Genomic DNA, 17,762 nt, shown 5'->3' with positions numbered 1-17,762 from the left:
TCTACCATTGAATTAAGCAATGCAGAGGTCATTGGTGACATTAATAACCGTTTGTGTGTGTGGGAGAGGAGCGTGGTGAAAACAGGCTCCAGAAAGAAAGGGAGAGGAGAAATGAGAGGCAGCAGAGAGAACTCTGCAAGGGTTTCAGCCTCCCTGTGAGCTACACAGTCCCAGTTAACTGCTTAGGTGTTCTTGGCTCTGCGACCAAGGTTTAGGTCATCCTTTTGTGAGAGTTGTATGAATAACCTCTCGTTACTACTACACAGAATTTTTCGCTAGGTAGTATTTTGCTGTAGGTTGGTGAAATGAATCTGTCACTGGCTGAGTGAATGGTGGACTGACTGGTGGTGTAGCTCCTGTATGTGTGACATGAGGAAGTCACCAGAGCAGTGTCAGTGGTGTGACGCTAGGGAGTACAAAGGCAGTCTTAGGTTTGGAAAACTCTCTGAAGTTCTTGAGATTCTAAAAATGTTGGAGGAAGTGGACACATCACAGGTTGTATGGTAACCAGCTGCCTTTGGCCTTTTCTGCATCCTGACCGTCTCTGCAGGAAGTTTCAACCTAGTTTGTTAAGGGATATTTTCTGGGTCCTTAAATTTCTTGGTTTATAATGAGATCTTATCCAGAAATTGGAATTAATTAAATTTGCTGAAATAAATTTAATGGTTTAGATAAGTGAGTCTTTTATTGTTCAGCTAGAAAGTTGGTTGTACCCCTGACTAAGACTTGGATGGCAAATACTGTCCATGGGCTGCCATATTCCTCTTCTGTAATCACTGCTGATCAACCGTGGTACGTTTTCCCTCCCGCCCTCCCTTCCTTCCTTCCATTAGTTTCAGAGGTGAGATCAGTTGCATATAACACCCAGTGCTCATTACCTCAGGTGCCCTCCTTAATGCCCATCACCAGTTTATCCCTTCCCCTCACCTACCTCCCCTCCAGCAACCCACAGTTTGCTTCCTAGAGTTCAGCGTCTCTTATGATTTGCCGTCTCCTCAATTTTCATTTTATTTTATTTTTTCTTCCCTTCCCCTGTGTTCATCTGTTTCTTAAATCCCACGTAGGAGTAAAATTGTATGGTATTTGTTTTTTTCTGACTGACTTATTTTGCTTAGCATAATACCCTCTAGTTCCATTCATGTTGTTGCAACTGGCAAAATCTCATTTTTTTTTAAAAGATTTTTATTTATTTATTTGACAGACAGGTCACAAGTAGGCATAGAGGCAGGCAGAGAGAGAGGGGGAAGCAGGCTTCCTGCTGAGCAGAGAGCCCGATGTGGGGCTTGATCCCAGGACCCCAGGATTATGACCTGAACTGAAGGCAGAGGTTTTAACCCACTGAGCCACCCAGGTGCCCCGCAAAATCTCATTCTTTTTGATGGCTGTGTAATATTTTATTTTAACACCCACCCCCATCTTCTTTATCCATTCATCTGTTGACAGACATCTGGTCTCTTTCCATAGTTTGGCTATTGTGGACATTGCTGCTATAAACATTGGGGTCCATGTGCCCCTTCTGATCACTATGTTTGTATCCTTTGGGTACGTACCTAGTCGTACCTTCTGATCACTATGTTTGTATCCTTTGGGTACGTACCTAGTCGTGCAGTTGTTGGGTTGTAGGGTAGCTCTAGAATGTTTGCACCAGTTTGCATTCCCACCAACAGTGTGAGAGGGTTCCCTTTTCTAACCATGGCACATTTTCATGTTGAGCTCAGATGTAGCCTCAGAATTCCTGTTTGTAATGTTCTAGAAAGTCACTATCATTTAGTGCAGTGTGACCTGACATAAAACTTGTTCATTAATCGTTGGTGAAAAGGTTTAGATCACAAGATAAAAATGATGTGGAAAACAATACATGAATTAGAAATAGCTTTGAATTGGTTGTTTGTTCACACTGCTAGAGTTTATCAGTAATAGTAATGGCTGATGAGAACCCGTATTAGAGGTGGCATAGGGATACAGTGCTTATTCTTTTGTTGAAACACTGAATTGACAATATCTGTTCTTTTTTTTTTTTTTTTTTAATCTCTGCCCTTTTGTACAAAGATTCTGCACTGTTTGCTGAACTTGGCTATTTCACAGACACTGATGACCTGCATCTGGATGTAGCAAAGGAAACTTACGTAAGTATTTAGTAGGGGAGAATTATTGAATAATGTGATATTTAATCTTTAGTCTAATTATTGCAAGATGGTTTCAGGATAACAGGTTTAGGGTAGTGGTTTAAGTTTAAATAACTTAGTATTTAAGTGTGAAATTTAGCAGCCACTTTTTACTCAGTAAATTTAGGATTGCAGAAATTGCATTGGTCTTGGTGGGAGAAGACATGTATTCGGAGTTTACTTTTGGCCTCAGGGTTGGATGACTTTGGACAAATCACTTAACTGCCTACTTTTGGCTTTGTAGGTAGTTTGCTGCATAAGGGAAACGATGATGTTAAAGGGTGTATGTGAGTCATGAATCCAGTCAAGCAGAACTTACCAACTTCCTTTTTAAAAGTTACGTATCCTTAGTATAGAAAGCTCTGAAGTTTAGACGTGTCCTTACTTTTTGCCTGTGAATGGTTAGAAGTCTGTGTAAAAGCTATTATTATAGCGCTTTGAGTCCTCATAATATCTTTCCTTTTTTGTGTTAGTGCATAGTACATTGGCCTATAGAACTCTTTCATTCTGTCATATTCTTGAATGGATGAGGTGCTGTTTCGCTTGGGAAGTAATTTAATTGAACAGAGTGATTTTATATATACATCAGTCAGGTTGGATCTTTGTTTCTTATTTTTTAAGCCCTTATTATGCTGAGTACAAAAATAGGTAATGCCTGCTTAGTGAGTTTGTCAAATATTTCTCAAAGAACAATTTAGCAGTTGTTTTAATATGCATCTAAAGAAGAGACTAAGAATAGCTTAATAGCTATAGTTTTAATAGCTTTTGTTTACCTTATGAATGTTTGAGAGTGCGATCTATTGATTAAATTGGCTTTTTTTTTTTTTTTTAGAAGCATAAATATGTCTCACTTTACATAAAATAGACCTGTTAGGTTTTTCTGACAGATAAAAGCCTTACGCTCTAAAAGGTATTTGACTGTTTTGGCTGAATACTGAGGAAGAAGCTTCCTGGAGTAGGTCATGTCTACTGTTGTGCCTGTTAGAAAGTATTACTAGCACTGAGGAGGCTTCATTTCTTCGGTTAAGAAAGTTTAAGGATATGTTGGGTTGCTGAAGATAAAAGGCCGCTTCATTTCTGATTGTGTAAGGTTCAAGTAAGAGAAAAAAGCAAAGGGGGTTGATTTAAAAAGGTTCTTTCATGGGTTCAGTAGTAGTTTTTCTCACGTGAATGTCCACACACTCTCTTTCTACAACTTGTACCAGTATTTACTTAGTTAAGGGCAGTGGGATCAAACTGTTCCCTTCTTTCCTTTTGTTCTCAATAAAAATAAACCACAAAAGAGACATTTTGAAATAATGTTATTTTAGAAATTATCACCAAATGGTTGTTAATAATTAAAAGACTAATCTCTACTTTTGGCCTGAAACTTACTTTTTCTACTGTTGCTGTTTTATTATCTGTTATATTAGGTTAATACTGACCACCTGTGACTGTGGTCCTGTGTGTATATTGTTTACTTCTCTTCTTGTCTCCATACCCCTGGAGACTTAAGATAATAGCACTGCTTGACCTCAGACTTGCGGGTGGCAGTACTTTGTTTATGTATTTAGTATAAGATGACTTCAGATGACCCGGAATATGCTTATATTTAAGTAAAAAAAAAATCATCATCTAAATGAAGAAACTAAGAGTCCCTCTAAGAAGTGTGTTGACTTCTGTTTGAGAAACTTAGTTTTACTTTCTTCTAGGATTATAAAAAAAATTAGAAATTTTATTTTAGGAATTCGAAAGGTACTGTACAGTAGAAAAAGGAGGAAAATTACCCATCCTGTGGATCTCTTCTTTCTTTGATAACCGTGTTAACATTTGGGATAACTGAAGGTTCAGCTAAAGTCTTGTCACAGTTCTTGCATGTCTTTTGGCTAAAATCTGTATTTTTCTTGTTGCTGTATAGAGATGATGTTGTAAGTAGGCATTTGCTCTGCCTTGTTTTCATCAGTGGCAATGGGAAAATGTACTCTGCTGCATCTCCCTTATGACAAAGACATATTTTGTGACTCTTGTAAAGGTCGGTTCCCGTGGAAGAAAATGACACCAACTGAATCTTTTAGATGTTGAGTCTGTTACCTCCCTGGTTGTTCCTCTGTGTTTTATATAAGTGGATTGGCTTATCTTTAGGCCGTGCAAGGTGTATTATCAAGATGAACTGATTGACATAGAAAAATTATTTTAACTGAGTTGAATTTCTAATATAGAAATTATATTATTTATGGCAAATTGTGTCTGATAGTTTGATTTCTAGATCTATGTATTTTATTCTTCTAATACCCATTTCCTGATTTGAAACGTACAGGAAAACAATTTTGATAATCTTGATTTTGACTTGGATTTGATGCCTTGGGAAGCAGGCATTTGGGACATCAACAACCAGTTCTGCACAGGTAATGATGTATTTCATTGGTAAAAATCTTAAACAGATCCATTGTATTTTGTAGTTTGGTATTAGTCGAAATTACGTGGGGTAATTGGGCTACTTTGATGGGTTAATAAAAGCCAGGGATAGATACTCTTTTTCTGATGGGGCAGTGCACACCTAAGTTTCCTACCCAAATGGATGGAAAGAATTTCTTAGCTATATGTTAGTCACATAGTGATAAAGAAGTCATATCTGAAATCCTGATTTTGAATTCTGTGTAATATCTTTATAAGAGGTTAACCTATTTGAGAACCAGACTGAATTTAGGGAATCAAAGAAAACTTGGGATTATCACAATTTAGGAAGATGGCGTAGGGGTCCCTTGCATTTGATATACATACTTCTGTGGAGGGGACACTCTCTCTCTGATGCTAGTATCTTTAAGGGGCCCTGATGAAGTAGGTTTTGGATGTGCTGAGAGAAGCTGGGATCTGGAGCAAACGGTCACTTGTGGGATGAAGCTGATGGGAGGAGGAAGAAACCCCTTTCTTCCCTCTCTTTGCTTTAGTATCCTTCCAGTATCCTCCATTCATAGGACGTAAAAGGGAGCCAGCTGAGACGTGTCTTAATGTGCATCACAGACTATAGATAGGCGGTAGACTTAAGAGCTGAGAGACAGTGGGTAAGTCACCAGCACATCCTCCCACCTGGATTGCAGTCCTCCCCACCCCCCAATGTCCCAGTCCTCCATTTTATGCATTTGCGTGTCTTGCTCAATGCATGTCTTCCCTCGTAGAATATGGGCTACTGAGGGCCAGTGTTCTGGTTACTATTGTCATGTTACAAACTACTGTAAAACTCAGTGGCTTAAAACAACTACCATTTTATTATGTTTCCAGAATCTGTGAGTTAGGAATTTGGACAGGGTACCCTGAGAATGGCTTGGCCCTGCTCTGTGATGGCCAGACCTCAACTGGGAAAGCTTGAGTAGCTTGAAAGTTGGGGCTCTCATTACCATAAGGTTTCTTCACTCACATATCACTTGCCAGGCCCGAGTGACTTGTGGCTAGCGCTGTGGGCCAGAGCACCTGCACATGGCCTTCCTGTGTGGCTTGGCTTCCTTTCAGCTTGGTGGTCCCGCGGTACTCAGACTTCAGAGGCTCAGATGGGAGCGTTCAGCGCACAGAGTAGAAGCTGCATTGCCTAAGTAACCCAGCCTTGGAATTCACGTAGCATTACTTCCATACTCTGTTGGTTGAACAAGTCTTAAGCCTACCTTGATTCAAACCGAGGAGAAATAGATGCTACTTCTTGATGGGAAAGGGTAAGAGAACCTTATAGATCATGAGGGAGGCAAGCTATTTGGCAGCTAACTTTGGAAAACATTGCCTGGGCTGTGGTTGCTCAATAAAAAAATTTTTTTAAAGATTTCATTTATTTATTTGACACAGAGAGAGAGATCACAAGTAGGCAGAGAGAGATCACAAGTAGGCAGAGAGGTAGGCATGGAGGGGGAAGCAGGCTCCCCGCTGAGCAGAGAGCCAGATGTGGGGCTCCGTCCCAGGACCCTGAGATTATGACCTGAGCCGAAGGCAGAGGCTTAACCCACTGAGCCACCCAGGCGCCCCAGTATGATTGAATTGTAAGAGTAGTTTGTACCCTCTTCCTTATTTTATTTTGAGTTTATAGTGTTCACTGGGACATTTTTACTTCATGTTTTTCAGTTAAAGATATTAAGGCAGAACCTCAGCCACCTTCTCCGGCCTCGTCAAGTTGTTCGGTCTCCTCTCCCCAGTCAGTGGACTCTCACTCTTCAAGTCAGCATGTTCCTGTAAGTAGCCAGTCTTCTCCGGTGATGTTGGTCATCATCGTGTCCGGGAAATACGCATATGGTGGAGGCCCTTCCCGTTTGTGAAATGCTACTGTGAGCCTTATGATCTCATTTCATCCCGAGGAATCCGAGTTTCGAGGAAGGGCCTTGGGAGAGCCCGTAAGTTCTTGGTCTGGCTTTGCTCTCCTTCCCTGGTGTTCTCGCTTTCTTCTTGCCTTCACCGTTTTTTTGCACTTCGCAGTGGTTTTTTTGCACTTCGCCAGTATCCTGTATTTTTTCATTTATTGCCTTACCATCTTCTCTCCCTGCTGCCCTCTCTTCTGCCTGTCAGAATATATGTTCTTTGAGGACAGACTCTAAGGTGATCTGATTTGTAACTCCTTGGCCATAGAGCCTAGAATGGATTTCTTAATTCAGGAATGCTTAGTACTACCTTTGAAAAGGCTTTTATAAAAATCTGGTAACTTCTTAAAAGGCCTTCTCTTCTCCATCCACAGAAAAGCTCAGAGGGTGGGAAAAGGTACTTTTCAGGTGCTTTTTTGAATGGGGGAAGGGAAAATTTAAGAAGAAAAATTCAAATTAGTATTTTAGTACATTATATCTGCTATAAACAGAGGTACCTTCTTTTCAGATTCAACATGTAGCCAGTCCAGTTAATGTCTCTATGATTCACCTTCTCTGCTCCTGCCAGACCATCATCATCTCACTGGGATTAAGTTAGTAGGATTTTACGTGGCCTCTCTGCCTCCTGACCACCACCCGCCTTGCCCCCGCCCCCCGCCGTCCCCCGCCGTCCCCATCTTTTCTTAGCAGAGGAATCATCAAAGAGAAGTCTTCCAGAATTACAAATTTGATCATGTCAGTCTTTTGCTTAAACCTTGTAATGACTTTGCAGCCCTTACAAGGATGAGATTCAAATTCCCAGAGTACTAGACCCTTCACAGCCTGGCTCCTGCTTCCCTTCCGGGCTCCCTGTCCGTTCCTGCCTTCACCCCCCCTTCTGACCCGGTGCGAGTTCCCACCTCAGAGCTTCCGCGCTCTTCACTCACTAGCAACTGTGCCAGGCACTGTTGAAGGCCTGGCAGTGAGTGAGAGCAGTGTTTGTAGATTTGACACTTGTAGGTTTCTGTACATGCTCCTCTGCCTGGAATGGCCCTCGTTTTTTTCCTTCCCTTGTGAAACTCCTGTTCATCTCTTTTAGTCCCGGTTCAGAACAACTTCCTCTGTGAAGCTCTTCTCTGATTGCTACCATTGGAAGTTCTCTGTCTCACAATTTCTCCAAATGATTTAATTTTTTAAAATTTAATTTATCTTGAAGTCATAAGTATATAACAAGGAATTTTTTTTTAAAGATTTTATTTATTTATTTGACAGAGAGAGAGAGATGGCAAGTAGGCAGAGAGGCAGGCGGGGGGAGGGGGAAGCAGGCTCCCTGCTGAGCAGAGAGCCCGATGTGGGGCTCCATCCCAGGACCCTGACATCATCACCTGAGCTGAAGGCAGAGGCTTAACCTACTGAGCTACCCAGGTGCCCCTATTCAAAGAATAGTTACAGAAGCCTGATTTCTGTCCTTTCCTTCCCATCCATCCTTACGTGAAAGGGAGCATACTCTGTACCTTGGTCTGCACCTTGCTGGTGTAACTTAGTGGTATATCTTGGAGGTAAGACCAGTTTCAGGATCTTTCTCATTCTTCTTCATGGCTGCATGGTGTTCCACTGTGAGGACATATCATGCTTTCTTTAGGGATTTCCTTATTTGATGAATCTTTGTGTTCTCAGTCCTTTTCAGGCTCAAATAATACTGTAGTGAATAAGGTGTTACTTAAGTCACTCCATATTTTCGCCACGGTGTCTTTGGGCTATAATCGTAGAAATGAGATTGTTGAGTTGACGGTGAATACATTTGTGATGGTGTGGATTGTAGCCCGATTTCCCCCCGCGGGGTCATGCGGCTGTGGGTTCTGACCTGCAGCGCGCGCGGGCCGGTGTTCCCACTGTTCCTGCGCAGCGTGCTTTGTTGTCTCTTTGTTTTACTCGAAGTGTGCTTGAACAGCGTCTCAAATATTTCATATGTATAAGGCCTATTTTATTTATTTTTTAATGAACTGTCCGTTCAAATTTTGGTTCACTTTTCTATTGGATTGTGTTGGTCTTTTTCTCCTCAAATTTTTTAAGTTGTTTTATTACATATTAGGATTATTAGTCCTTAGTTTGTGAAGTAAGTTAACAAGTATTTTTTCTCCAGTTTGTCATTTGTCTTGATGCTTTCTGTCTGGTGTTTGTTTTCTCCAGGCATACTTTTTCCCATAGCCAAATTACCAATCTTTTATTGCCTTTTTTGGGGGGTGGTCATTCAGAAGAGGGTTTTCACCACTGAAAGGTTATAGTATTTTTATTTGTGTTTACGTCAACTTTTGTTTGGCATGATCTCAAAGTTAGAGAAATGTTACAAGGACATTACAAATAACTTTTTTTTTTTAAAAAGATTTTATTTATTTATTTGACAGGCAGAAATCATAAGCCGGCAGAGAGGTAGGCAGAGAGAGAGAGAAGCAGGCTCCCTGCCTAGCAGAGAGCCCTGTGCAGGACTCGATCCCAGGACCCTGGGATCATGACCTGAGCTGAAGGCAGAGGCTTAACCCACTGAGCCTCCCAGGCACCCCACAAATAACTTCTTTTCCCTGAACCATTTGAGAGTAAGTTGCCAACCTGCTTATCATGCCCAAATACTTCACTGTCTACTTAGATGTGCCTTCTGTGGCCACGGTACCATCACTAACATCAGGAAATGAACATGGACGCATTACGTTCATCTAGTCCTCAACTCCCACTTAGCTTGTGCCGGTTGTCGCAGAGATCTCCCTTAGACCAGCAACAGAGCCTCGTGTAGGATCCAGCTTCGTGTTTGGTTGGCTTGTCTCTTTCATTTCCTTCAGGTGAAACGATCTTTTTTCCTCAACTGTCATGACCTTGTCACTTATGGAGATTTAATACTAGTTATTTTGTAGAATGTTCCTCAGTTGGGTTTGTCTGATGTTTTCCTAGGGGTTTGGTTCAGGTTTTGTAGCCACAGCAGGAATATCACCGGGGTGATGCCGCATCTGTCTCATTTACTTTCGATGACGTGTCACACGATTTCAGTTTGTCATTATTGATGACATTCTCTTTGTTCACTTAATTAAGATAATGCCTGCCAGGCTTCTCCACTGTGAGGTTGTCCTTTCTCGCTTTGCCATAAATAAGTATTTTGTGAGGAAGTACTTTAAAATGATGTTTTAAAAAAAAAGTCCAGTTTCTCCTCAAAGTTTAACTTTATCTGTTTACTTCTTTATATCAGTGTGGACGTCAGGGTTTCCTATTTTATTCAACAGGTTGTAATCCATAACTTATTATTCTGATTCTCATGCTGTCCTGGATTTGGCCAGTGGAGCTCCCTTCCCACAGACCTCTGTGTTCTTTTAATATGTCTTCATTGGGCTTTTTGATAGTCAGGCTGCCCTGGTTTTGATGTCATCACCCTGTTCTGACTCCAAGCGCTGGAGTGTTCTCCCCAGCCACATCTCAGCACTCTCTCTACCCGACTCAGGTTGGACTCTGACACTCGACTAGCCCGGCTCTCCGCATGGATGTTCGTCTTGCTCTGTCGCATCTAGTGGCTTTAGGGTAAAATTACTCAGCAAGGAATATTTTCGTTTGCCTGTTTGTTTATTCATTTGTTATTTATATTCCACAAATGAGTGAAATCCTATGGTCTTTGTCTTTCTCAGTCCAACTTAGTTCACTTAGCTTAATGCCTTCCACGTCCATTCATGAGCAAGAAATATTTTCTCAGTGGCTGTTAGTACATATTTTGTAAGGTTTTATTTTTATTTATTTATTTTTAAAGATATATTTATTAGTGTGCTCAAGGGGATGGAGCAGTGGTGCAGAGGGAAAGGGAGAGGGAGAGACTCTCAAGCAGACTCCCTGCTGAGCTTGGAGCCCGATGCAGGGCTCCATCCCATGATCCTGAGATCACGACCTGAGTCAAAGTCAAGAGTTGGATGCTCGGCTGAGCTACCCAGGTGTCCCATAAGGTTTTAAAAATTAAATTAAATTAAATTTTTAATTGTTTTTAAAAGATGTGGCTCAAGATTGAGGCCTGAACAGCACCATTTTTTTTTTAAAGATTTTATTTATTTATTTGATAGATCACAACTAGGCAGAGAGTCAGGGGGGAGGCAGGCTCCCCCGCTGAACAGAGAGCCCGACATGGGACTCAGTCCCAGGACCCTGAGATCATGACCTGAGCCAAAGGCAGAGCTTAACCCACTGAGCCACCCAGGCACCCAGGTTGTATTTTTAATTTAGATCTCTGATCCATTTGAAATTATCCTGGTGTATGATGTGAGATACAAATCTAATTTCATCTTTTCCCAAATGACTATCAAAAGAATGGTTTCAATACAGAAAGTTCATCTTGTTCTCACTGGTTTCAATCTGTATCCTTAAAATGGTTTAGGTAAATAGCGTTATTATATTAGATCTCTTTGTATTTCTTTTAAAAATCAACACAATGTTTTTAAGATCAGTTTATATTGTTCTGTGTGCATGGTCTGTTGCATCGAACTTCACAGCACCTCACGGATGTGTTTACCAGGTTTTACCTGCATCCCAGTGAGCGTTGTCAGAAATGACCTTTTATGGGCCTGTGTGAGGACTCCTTTGGGATGCAGCCCAGGGGTGGAACTGCTGGGTGGTTCATGGGACCAGTGCTGCCACTTGCTCTCTGGTCACCTGTGGTAGTCTGAAGTCCCGGCCACAGTGCTTCCGGATCCTTGTAGCTTCTCTTCGTCGCTAATGCTCAGCGCTGCCTGGCCTTCTAATTTTTGCCAGATGGTGCAGATTTTTTATTGTTTGTTTTGTTTTAATTCACTTATCTTTGATTACTGATTGTTTTCAACATTACATGGCCTTTTGGATTTGGATATTTTTTCTTCTCTGAATTTTTCATTCTTACCCACTTGTAAGAATTCCTTCTGTATTTGAGATAGTAACTTTATTGGGTGTAGATATTATGTGTATCTTTTTTTTTTAAGGTTTTATTTATTTGAGAGGGAGAAAAAGAGTGAGCGAGAGTGGGCAAGCAGGGGTTGGGGTAGAGGGAGAGGGAGAAGCAGGCTCCCCTCTGAGCAGAGAATCCAATGCAGGACTTGGTCCCAAGACACTGGGATCATGACCTGAGCCAAAGGCAGACGCTTAACCAACTGTGCCACCCAGGCACCCCCTGCATGTATTTTTTACTTTTTATTACATGTTAGCTTTGCAGTCTTTATTGAGTAGAATTTCTAATTCTGAATACTCAGATTCATCTTTTTTTCCCTTTGTCTTTTTGATTTATTTTTGAAGTTTTTTTTAAAGAAGTCTTTCTCTGTTTGTAGGCCATAAAGATGTTCTCCTGCATTTTTTTTCTATTAACTGCTTGGTTTACCTTTCACATTTAGATTTCTTAATACCTTTATTTATTATTTTTAGAAGATTTTATTTATGTATTTGTGAGAGGGAGTGAGGTGAGGGGTAAAGGGAGAAGCATACTCCCTGCTGAGTAGGGAGCCCAATGGAGGACTCGATCCCAGGACGCCTGGATCATGACATGAGCTGAAGATAGAGGCTTAACTGACTGAGCCACCCATGTTCCCCCAAATTTCTTAAACCTTTTCTTAAAAATTAAATTTAATTTTTAATTTTTAGAATTTTATTTATTTATTTTTAAAAAGATTTTATTTATTTATTTGACAAAGATCACAAATAGGCAGAGAGGGAGGGAAGCAGGCTCCCTGCTGATCAGAAATCGCGATGTGGGGCTCGATCCCAGGACCCTGATATCATGACCCGAGCCAAAGGCAGAGAGGCTTAACCCACTGAACTGCCCAGGTGCCCCCATTTTTTTATTTTTTAAAAGATTTTATTTATTTAGGGGCTCCTAGGTGGCTCAGTCGTTAAGTGTCTGTCTTTCGCTCAGGTTACAATCCCAGGGTTCTGGGTTTAAGCCCCACGTCGGGCTCCACGCTCCACAGGAAGCCAGCTTTCCTTTTCCCACTCCCCCTCCTTGTGTTTCTGCTCTTGCTTTCTCTCTCTGTCAAATAAATAAGATCTCTCTCTCTCTCTCTCTTTTTAAAAGATTTTATTTATTTGACAGATACACAGCACAAGTAGGCAGAGCAGCAGAGGGAAAGGGAGAAGCAGGTTCCCTGTTGAGCAGAGAGCCCAATATGGGGCTTGATCCCAGGACCCTGGGATCATGACCTGAGCCAAAGGCAGATGCTTAACCAACTAAGCCACCCAAGCATCCCTTCTTAATGCCTTTAGAGTCTACCTTACTGTGTGGTTTTAGTTAGGGATCTAGTCTTGATTTTCTCTAAGTGAACCAGTTTCTCCAGTTGTATCACCTTTGCAGTCATTCTGTTAATATCTTATGCTTGGTGGCGCCTTAGTCAAGTTATCTTTTATGTATCTCAGTTAAGTTTTGAAATTTTCTTTATATAGGCCCTGTCCATTCCTTAGAAAATTAAATCCTAGGTATTTTATAATTGTTATAGCTTTTGTGGTTGAAATCATTTTTATTATATTTTTAAGTGATTATTCATACAATATTTTCATTGTGAAGTGTTTTTTTAATTGGTTTTTATATGTGTTCCAAGTAGACAGCATGTCACCTTACAAAGGCACTTCTGTCTCTTCTATTTTAATACTTACTCCTTTTATTTCATTTCTAGTATAATGATGTTTGCTAGAATTATAGAAAAAAGCAGTTACGTTTCTTATTCTGGACTTTAATGGTATTGTATTTAGTTTTTCACCATTAAGTATGACATTGGCTATGCAATTATGCCTAACTTTTTTTTTTTTTAAAGATTTTATTTATTTATTTGACAGACAAAGATCACAAGTAGGCAGACAGGCAGGCAGAAAGAGACGGGGAAGCAGGCTCCCCGCTGAGACGAGGACCCTGGGATCATGACCTGAGCCGAAGGCAGAGGCTTTAAACACTGAGCCACCCAGGTGCCCTAGTTTTTTTTTTTTTTTTTCTTTTGTAAATGTTAAGAAATACCTTTTAAGTATCTGAGGCCACAAAGAGATTTGTATTCAGATCTGCTGAATGTTAAAAGTCTTGGAAAATGTTGTCTTTATACATCTCTGTATTAACAATTCACCCATTAAATAAAAGAAAATAGTCCTGTTCCTTTCAGTGTTTGTCTTTCTTTCAAAACATTTGGGACAAAGGTGGTGTTAATAAATGAAAAAGAAAAATAGTAAGAATTATTCGTTTTGAGTTTCTTATAAGACTACTAAATTAGAGATTAGAGGAAAGGATATTGGCATTTTAACCTTAGTCTTATACCAAACATTTGTATGGCTAGGAGCCAAGTAAACAGCAAGTGTGTGGGAGGAAATATAGGAGCAGATCAGTGCTTCTCATCTTTAATATGAGAGGATGATTTAGGCATCCTCTGCAATTTGAATTATTTTTCCTTTTGTATTGATGGATAATGTTACTTTATCCACAGTCTCTTAGTACTCAGTAGGTAAAGTTTCTAATACATCATACCTTTGCCTTGAAGTTTTTCTTGAATGTTTATCTGTTAATGTATGGATCTTGCCTCTCTAAGCCATTTTCTGTTCAAGAATTACATTCTTCTCCATGAACTTGTTTGTATTTTATTTTGCTGTAGGAGGAGTTGGATTTGTCTTCTCCTTCCCAGATGTCTCCCCTTTCCCTTTATGGTGAAAGCTCTCATAGTCCCTCCTCAGCGGAGCCCCTGAAAGAAGATAAGCCCATTGTTGGTCCTAGGAGCAAAACTGGTATGACTCCCATCTCCTGTCTTCTGTTCTTTCTAATTGGACTGAACTTAGGTTCCATTTTAAAAAAGAAAATATTGGATTATGTGCATGTTTATTAAGCTGGCTTTTTGTTTTTAAACAAGTGGACCTGTCTTCTTTAGTTGTATTGTCTTTATGGGTGAAAAATGCTTTAAAGTAGATATAGGCCTCATCATCTTCAGGAGAGAATTCAAGGATTCAATTAAAGATATTGAATGTGAGGGCCATTTGTGTGTGACATTTATTACCTCTTAATCTTCAGGCCTTATTCAGTGATTTTAGCTATTCTCTACCAGTTCTAATATCCCAGAGCTGCAGTGTGGTCGTTCCAATGAAAGTCATCATTTTGACCATCAATGTGGTCAAAAATTTTTGGAAGGCTCATTTGACTTCCACAGTAAATAAGTCATGACGATGTACTGTACATGGTGCCCATGGTTAGTGATACTGTTGTCTATTTGATTGCTAAGAGATTAGATATTACAAGTTTTCATCACAAGAAAAAAATTTTTTTTTTTTTAAATATTTTATTTATTTGTCAGAGAGAGGGTGAGGGAAAGCAAGTAAGCACAGGCAGACAGAATGGCAGGCAGAGGCAGAGGGAGAAGCAGGCTCCCTGCCGAGCAAGGAGCCCGATGTGGGACTCGATCCCAGGACGCTGGGATCATGACCTGAGCCGAAGGCAGCTGCTTAACCAACTGAGCCACCCAGGCGTCCCAAGAAAAAAAATTTTTTAACTGTGGTAGCAGATGTTAACTAGACTTCTTGTGGTAATCCTTTTGTGATACAAATATCAAATCATGTTGTACCCCTGAAATTAATATAATGTTATATTAACAAAAAAGGGGTAGACCTCAGATGAAGGACTTTTCTTGAGTCTATTAAGATATAGAGTAGCTAGGCTTAAACTCCGGGTAGGGACAGTTACTCAGAGGTCTAGATAATGTGTAGAAAAAGGTGTTTCATAGAATCTGTTTTCTAGGAATTGCTTTCACAATGATCTGTTGTTTGTTTGGATTTTCTCCAGAAAATGGACTGACTCCAAAGAAAAAAATTCAGATGAATTCAAAACCTTCAATTCAGCCCAAGCCATTATTACTTCCAGCAGCACCCAAGACTCAGACGAACTCTGGCGTACCAGCAAAAACCATCATCATTCAGACATTACCCACACTTGTGCCCTTGGCAAAGCAGCAGCCAATTATCAGCATACATCCTGCGCCCTCTAAAGGTACCTGAGTGGAACTGGAGGCTGCGTAGTTTAATTGGTGGCCACTAAGACTTGTGTCATGTCATTTGTTTTAACTCAGGTTATAATTTTTGAGCTCAGGCTGGGTGCCAGGAATTGTCCTTGGTTTTTGAGGATGTGACAGATGACTAACATGTGATCTTGTCCTAACAAGGGAGATAGCTATCCAGATGAATTATATCAGATACTTCTTTTTCTTATATATATATATATTTTTAAAGATTTTATTTATTTATTTGACAAAGATCACAAGTAGGCAGAGAGAGAGGAGGAAGCAGGCCTCTTGCTAAGCAGAGAGCCCAATATGGGTGCTTGATCCCAGGACCCCTGGATCATGACCTGAGCCAAAGGTGGAGGCCTTAACCCACTGTGCCACCTAGGCGCCCCTTTTCTTACAGTTTTAATTATGAAAACACCTGTCTGTCAGGATGGTGGTTTTATATAACCACTTGTAACGAAGAAGAAAATCCAGGAAACTTTATTGGTACCATTCTGTCCTGAGAGTTTTGTGTCCCTGAACTTTTGTTTTTAAGGAGAGGTCAGTATGTAAATAGCGTTACGGGCCTATAGGTGAGTTTCGGTGATAGCATGAGGCTCTTCATCCCTGCAGAGGCAGCATCCTTTAGTAAACGTGATCTTGAGTGAGGGCATGAGGAAGAGAGCTCAACTCTTGTCTTCAGTTAAGAATGTGTGTGTTTCTGTATCATGTCCACCAGATGGCCTCCCATCCTCAACTCTACACGAGTAAAGGAGAACCCGATGGACTTTCTAGGTCTCAATGGTGTATGGATTGTAAACAAATGTTTCTTCTATCGTGGTGTTTCCAGCTCTAGATTGTCAGTTCCTTTCTTTGGAGCAAGAAGATCAAGTTATAATGAGAGCAAGGTCATAAATTTGATTTCTAGTTACTCTGTTAGTTTTGTTTTATTCTAAGGTCATGGACAATATAACATTGATAAAGAGAAGAACTAGTTGGGAGATTGGACGAGTCTGTGAAAAATCCGTCAAAGTCTGTCAGAACCGTAGACAGACCTGGAATACCAGCCCTTTCTGTACAGGGTCAGAACTGCTGCTTTTTTCATGTGAAAAATAGCAGTCCGATAGAAGAGGTGTTCTTGTGGTCTGTGAATGGATGTTAAGTGTTCATAACTTGAAATAAAATGTAAGATTTATTGTATGTGTGGACTTTTCTCAGGATAGTCTCCAAAACTTTCATCAGGATCTCAGAAGGGTCTGTGTCTTCCCAAAGGCTAAGAATGAATGAATGAATGAATGAATGAATTTATTTTTTAATTATTTTATTTTATTTTTTCAGTGTAAGGCTAAGAACTGAAACTTGTGAAGAACCTCATTATGGTTTCTTAAAACGCTAGTGTAGAAAGCGAAAGCCGGACATTAATATGACTAGTGTTTGAAGCAAGGGGTATTCCTGAGAATTTGCTCTTAGTAGACCATGTTCAAGTGATAGAAGACAAACCATTCTTTTCTGAGCAGTTTATCAGGTTCAGAAACCCGAATCATATGTTGTTCAGAAACCCGAGTCATACATTATTCAGAACGTCAGTGTCTGCCCATTTTTCTGAAGATAGTATTTATGTTTGCTAGTATAAGATACTTGTGAGTTTTTCTAGTACAGTCCAGAGAGTTGGTGTTATTATAACATACAAATTTAAGTGTACGTCTTCCATTTATTTGAAATAAAGTGGTAGAGGGGAAATACAGGAGAGGCATTTTATAGTTAATCAATGTAAGTGTCAGTAGTAAATACTTTTTTTTTTTTTTTTTTAAAGATTTTATTTATTTATTTGACAGGGAGAGATCACAGTAGACAGAGAGGCAGGCAGAGAGAGAGGGAAGCAGGCTCCCTGCTGAGCAGAGAGCCCGATGCGGGACTCGATCCCAGGACCCTGAGATCATGACCTGAGCCGAAGGCAGCGGCTTAACCCACTGAGCCACCCAGGCGCCCAGTAGTAAATACTTTACTATTAAAAAAGAAGTTATTTTTATAGGATTAAGTTCACATTCTCTAACTTGGAAGTAAAGCCCACCGTGGTTTGGCTCCGATTTCATTTTCTAACTTTACATTATAATCACTCCTTTTTATAAACCCAACTTCCTCTTCTAGCCCAACCAATCTGGCCACTGTCCCTTGAATTCTCTCATTTTTTCTAGTTTCTTGGCTTAGACCATGTCTTAGACCTGTCTGCCTGAAGCAACTTCTGTAACTTAAGTCTTGTACATTTATTAAGGCTGTTAGGAGGAGTGCAGGTGAGAGATGAGGAAAGCCTGGTCTGTCTG

General features: G+C 40.3%; 1 protein-coding gene across 4 annotated transcripts in view; it reads left to right on the top strand.

Moving 5' to 3' along the window:
* ATF6 (activating transcription factor 6) overlaps positions 1-17,762 on the top strand; it is a 209,569-nt gene that overhangs the window by 12,302 nt on the left and 179,505 nt on the right. For all 4 annotated transcript variants that reach the window (XM_082704208.1, XM_082704205.1, XM_082704207.1 and 1 more), the window contains 5 exons: positions 2,050-2,126; positions 4,462-4,549; positions 6,249-6,355; positions 14,068-14,197; positions 15,243-15,446. In XM_082704208.1, coding sequence (XP_082560334.1) covers positions 2,050-2,126; positions 4,462-4,549; positions 6,249-6,355; positions 14,068-14,197; positions 15,243-15,446 — 606 coding nt within the window. The remainder of the gene's footprint in view (positions 1-2,049; positions 2,127-4,461; positions 4,550-6,248; positions 6,356-14,067; positions 14,198-15,242; positions 15,447-17,762) is intronic.

Source organism: Mustela nivalis (genome assembly GCF_964662115.1).
Source record: "Mustela nivalis genome assembly, chromosome: 16".
In the NCBI taxonomy this organism is placed as follows: Eukaryota; Metazoa; Chordata; class Mammalia; order Carnivora; family Mustelidae; genus Mustela; species Mustela nivalis.
This window is presented reverse-complemented; position numbering and strand designations above follow the sequence as displayed.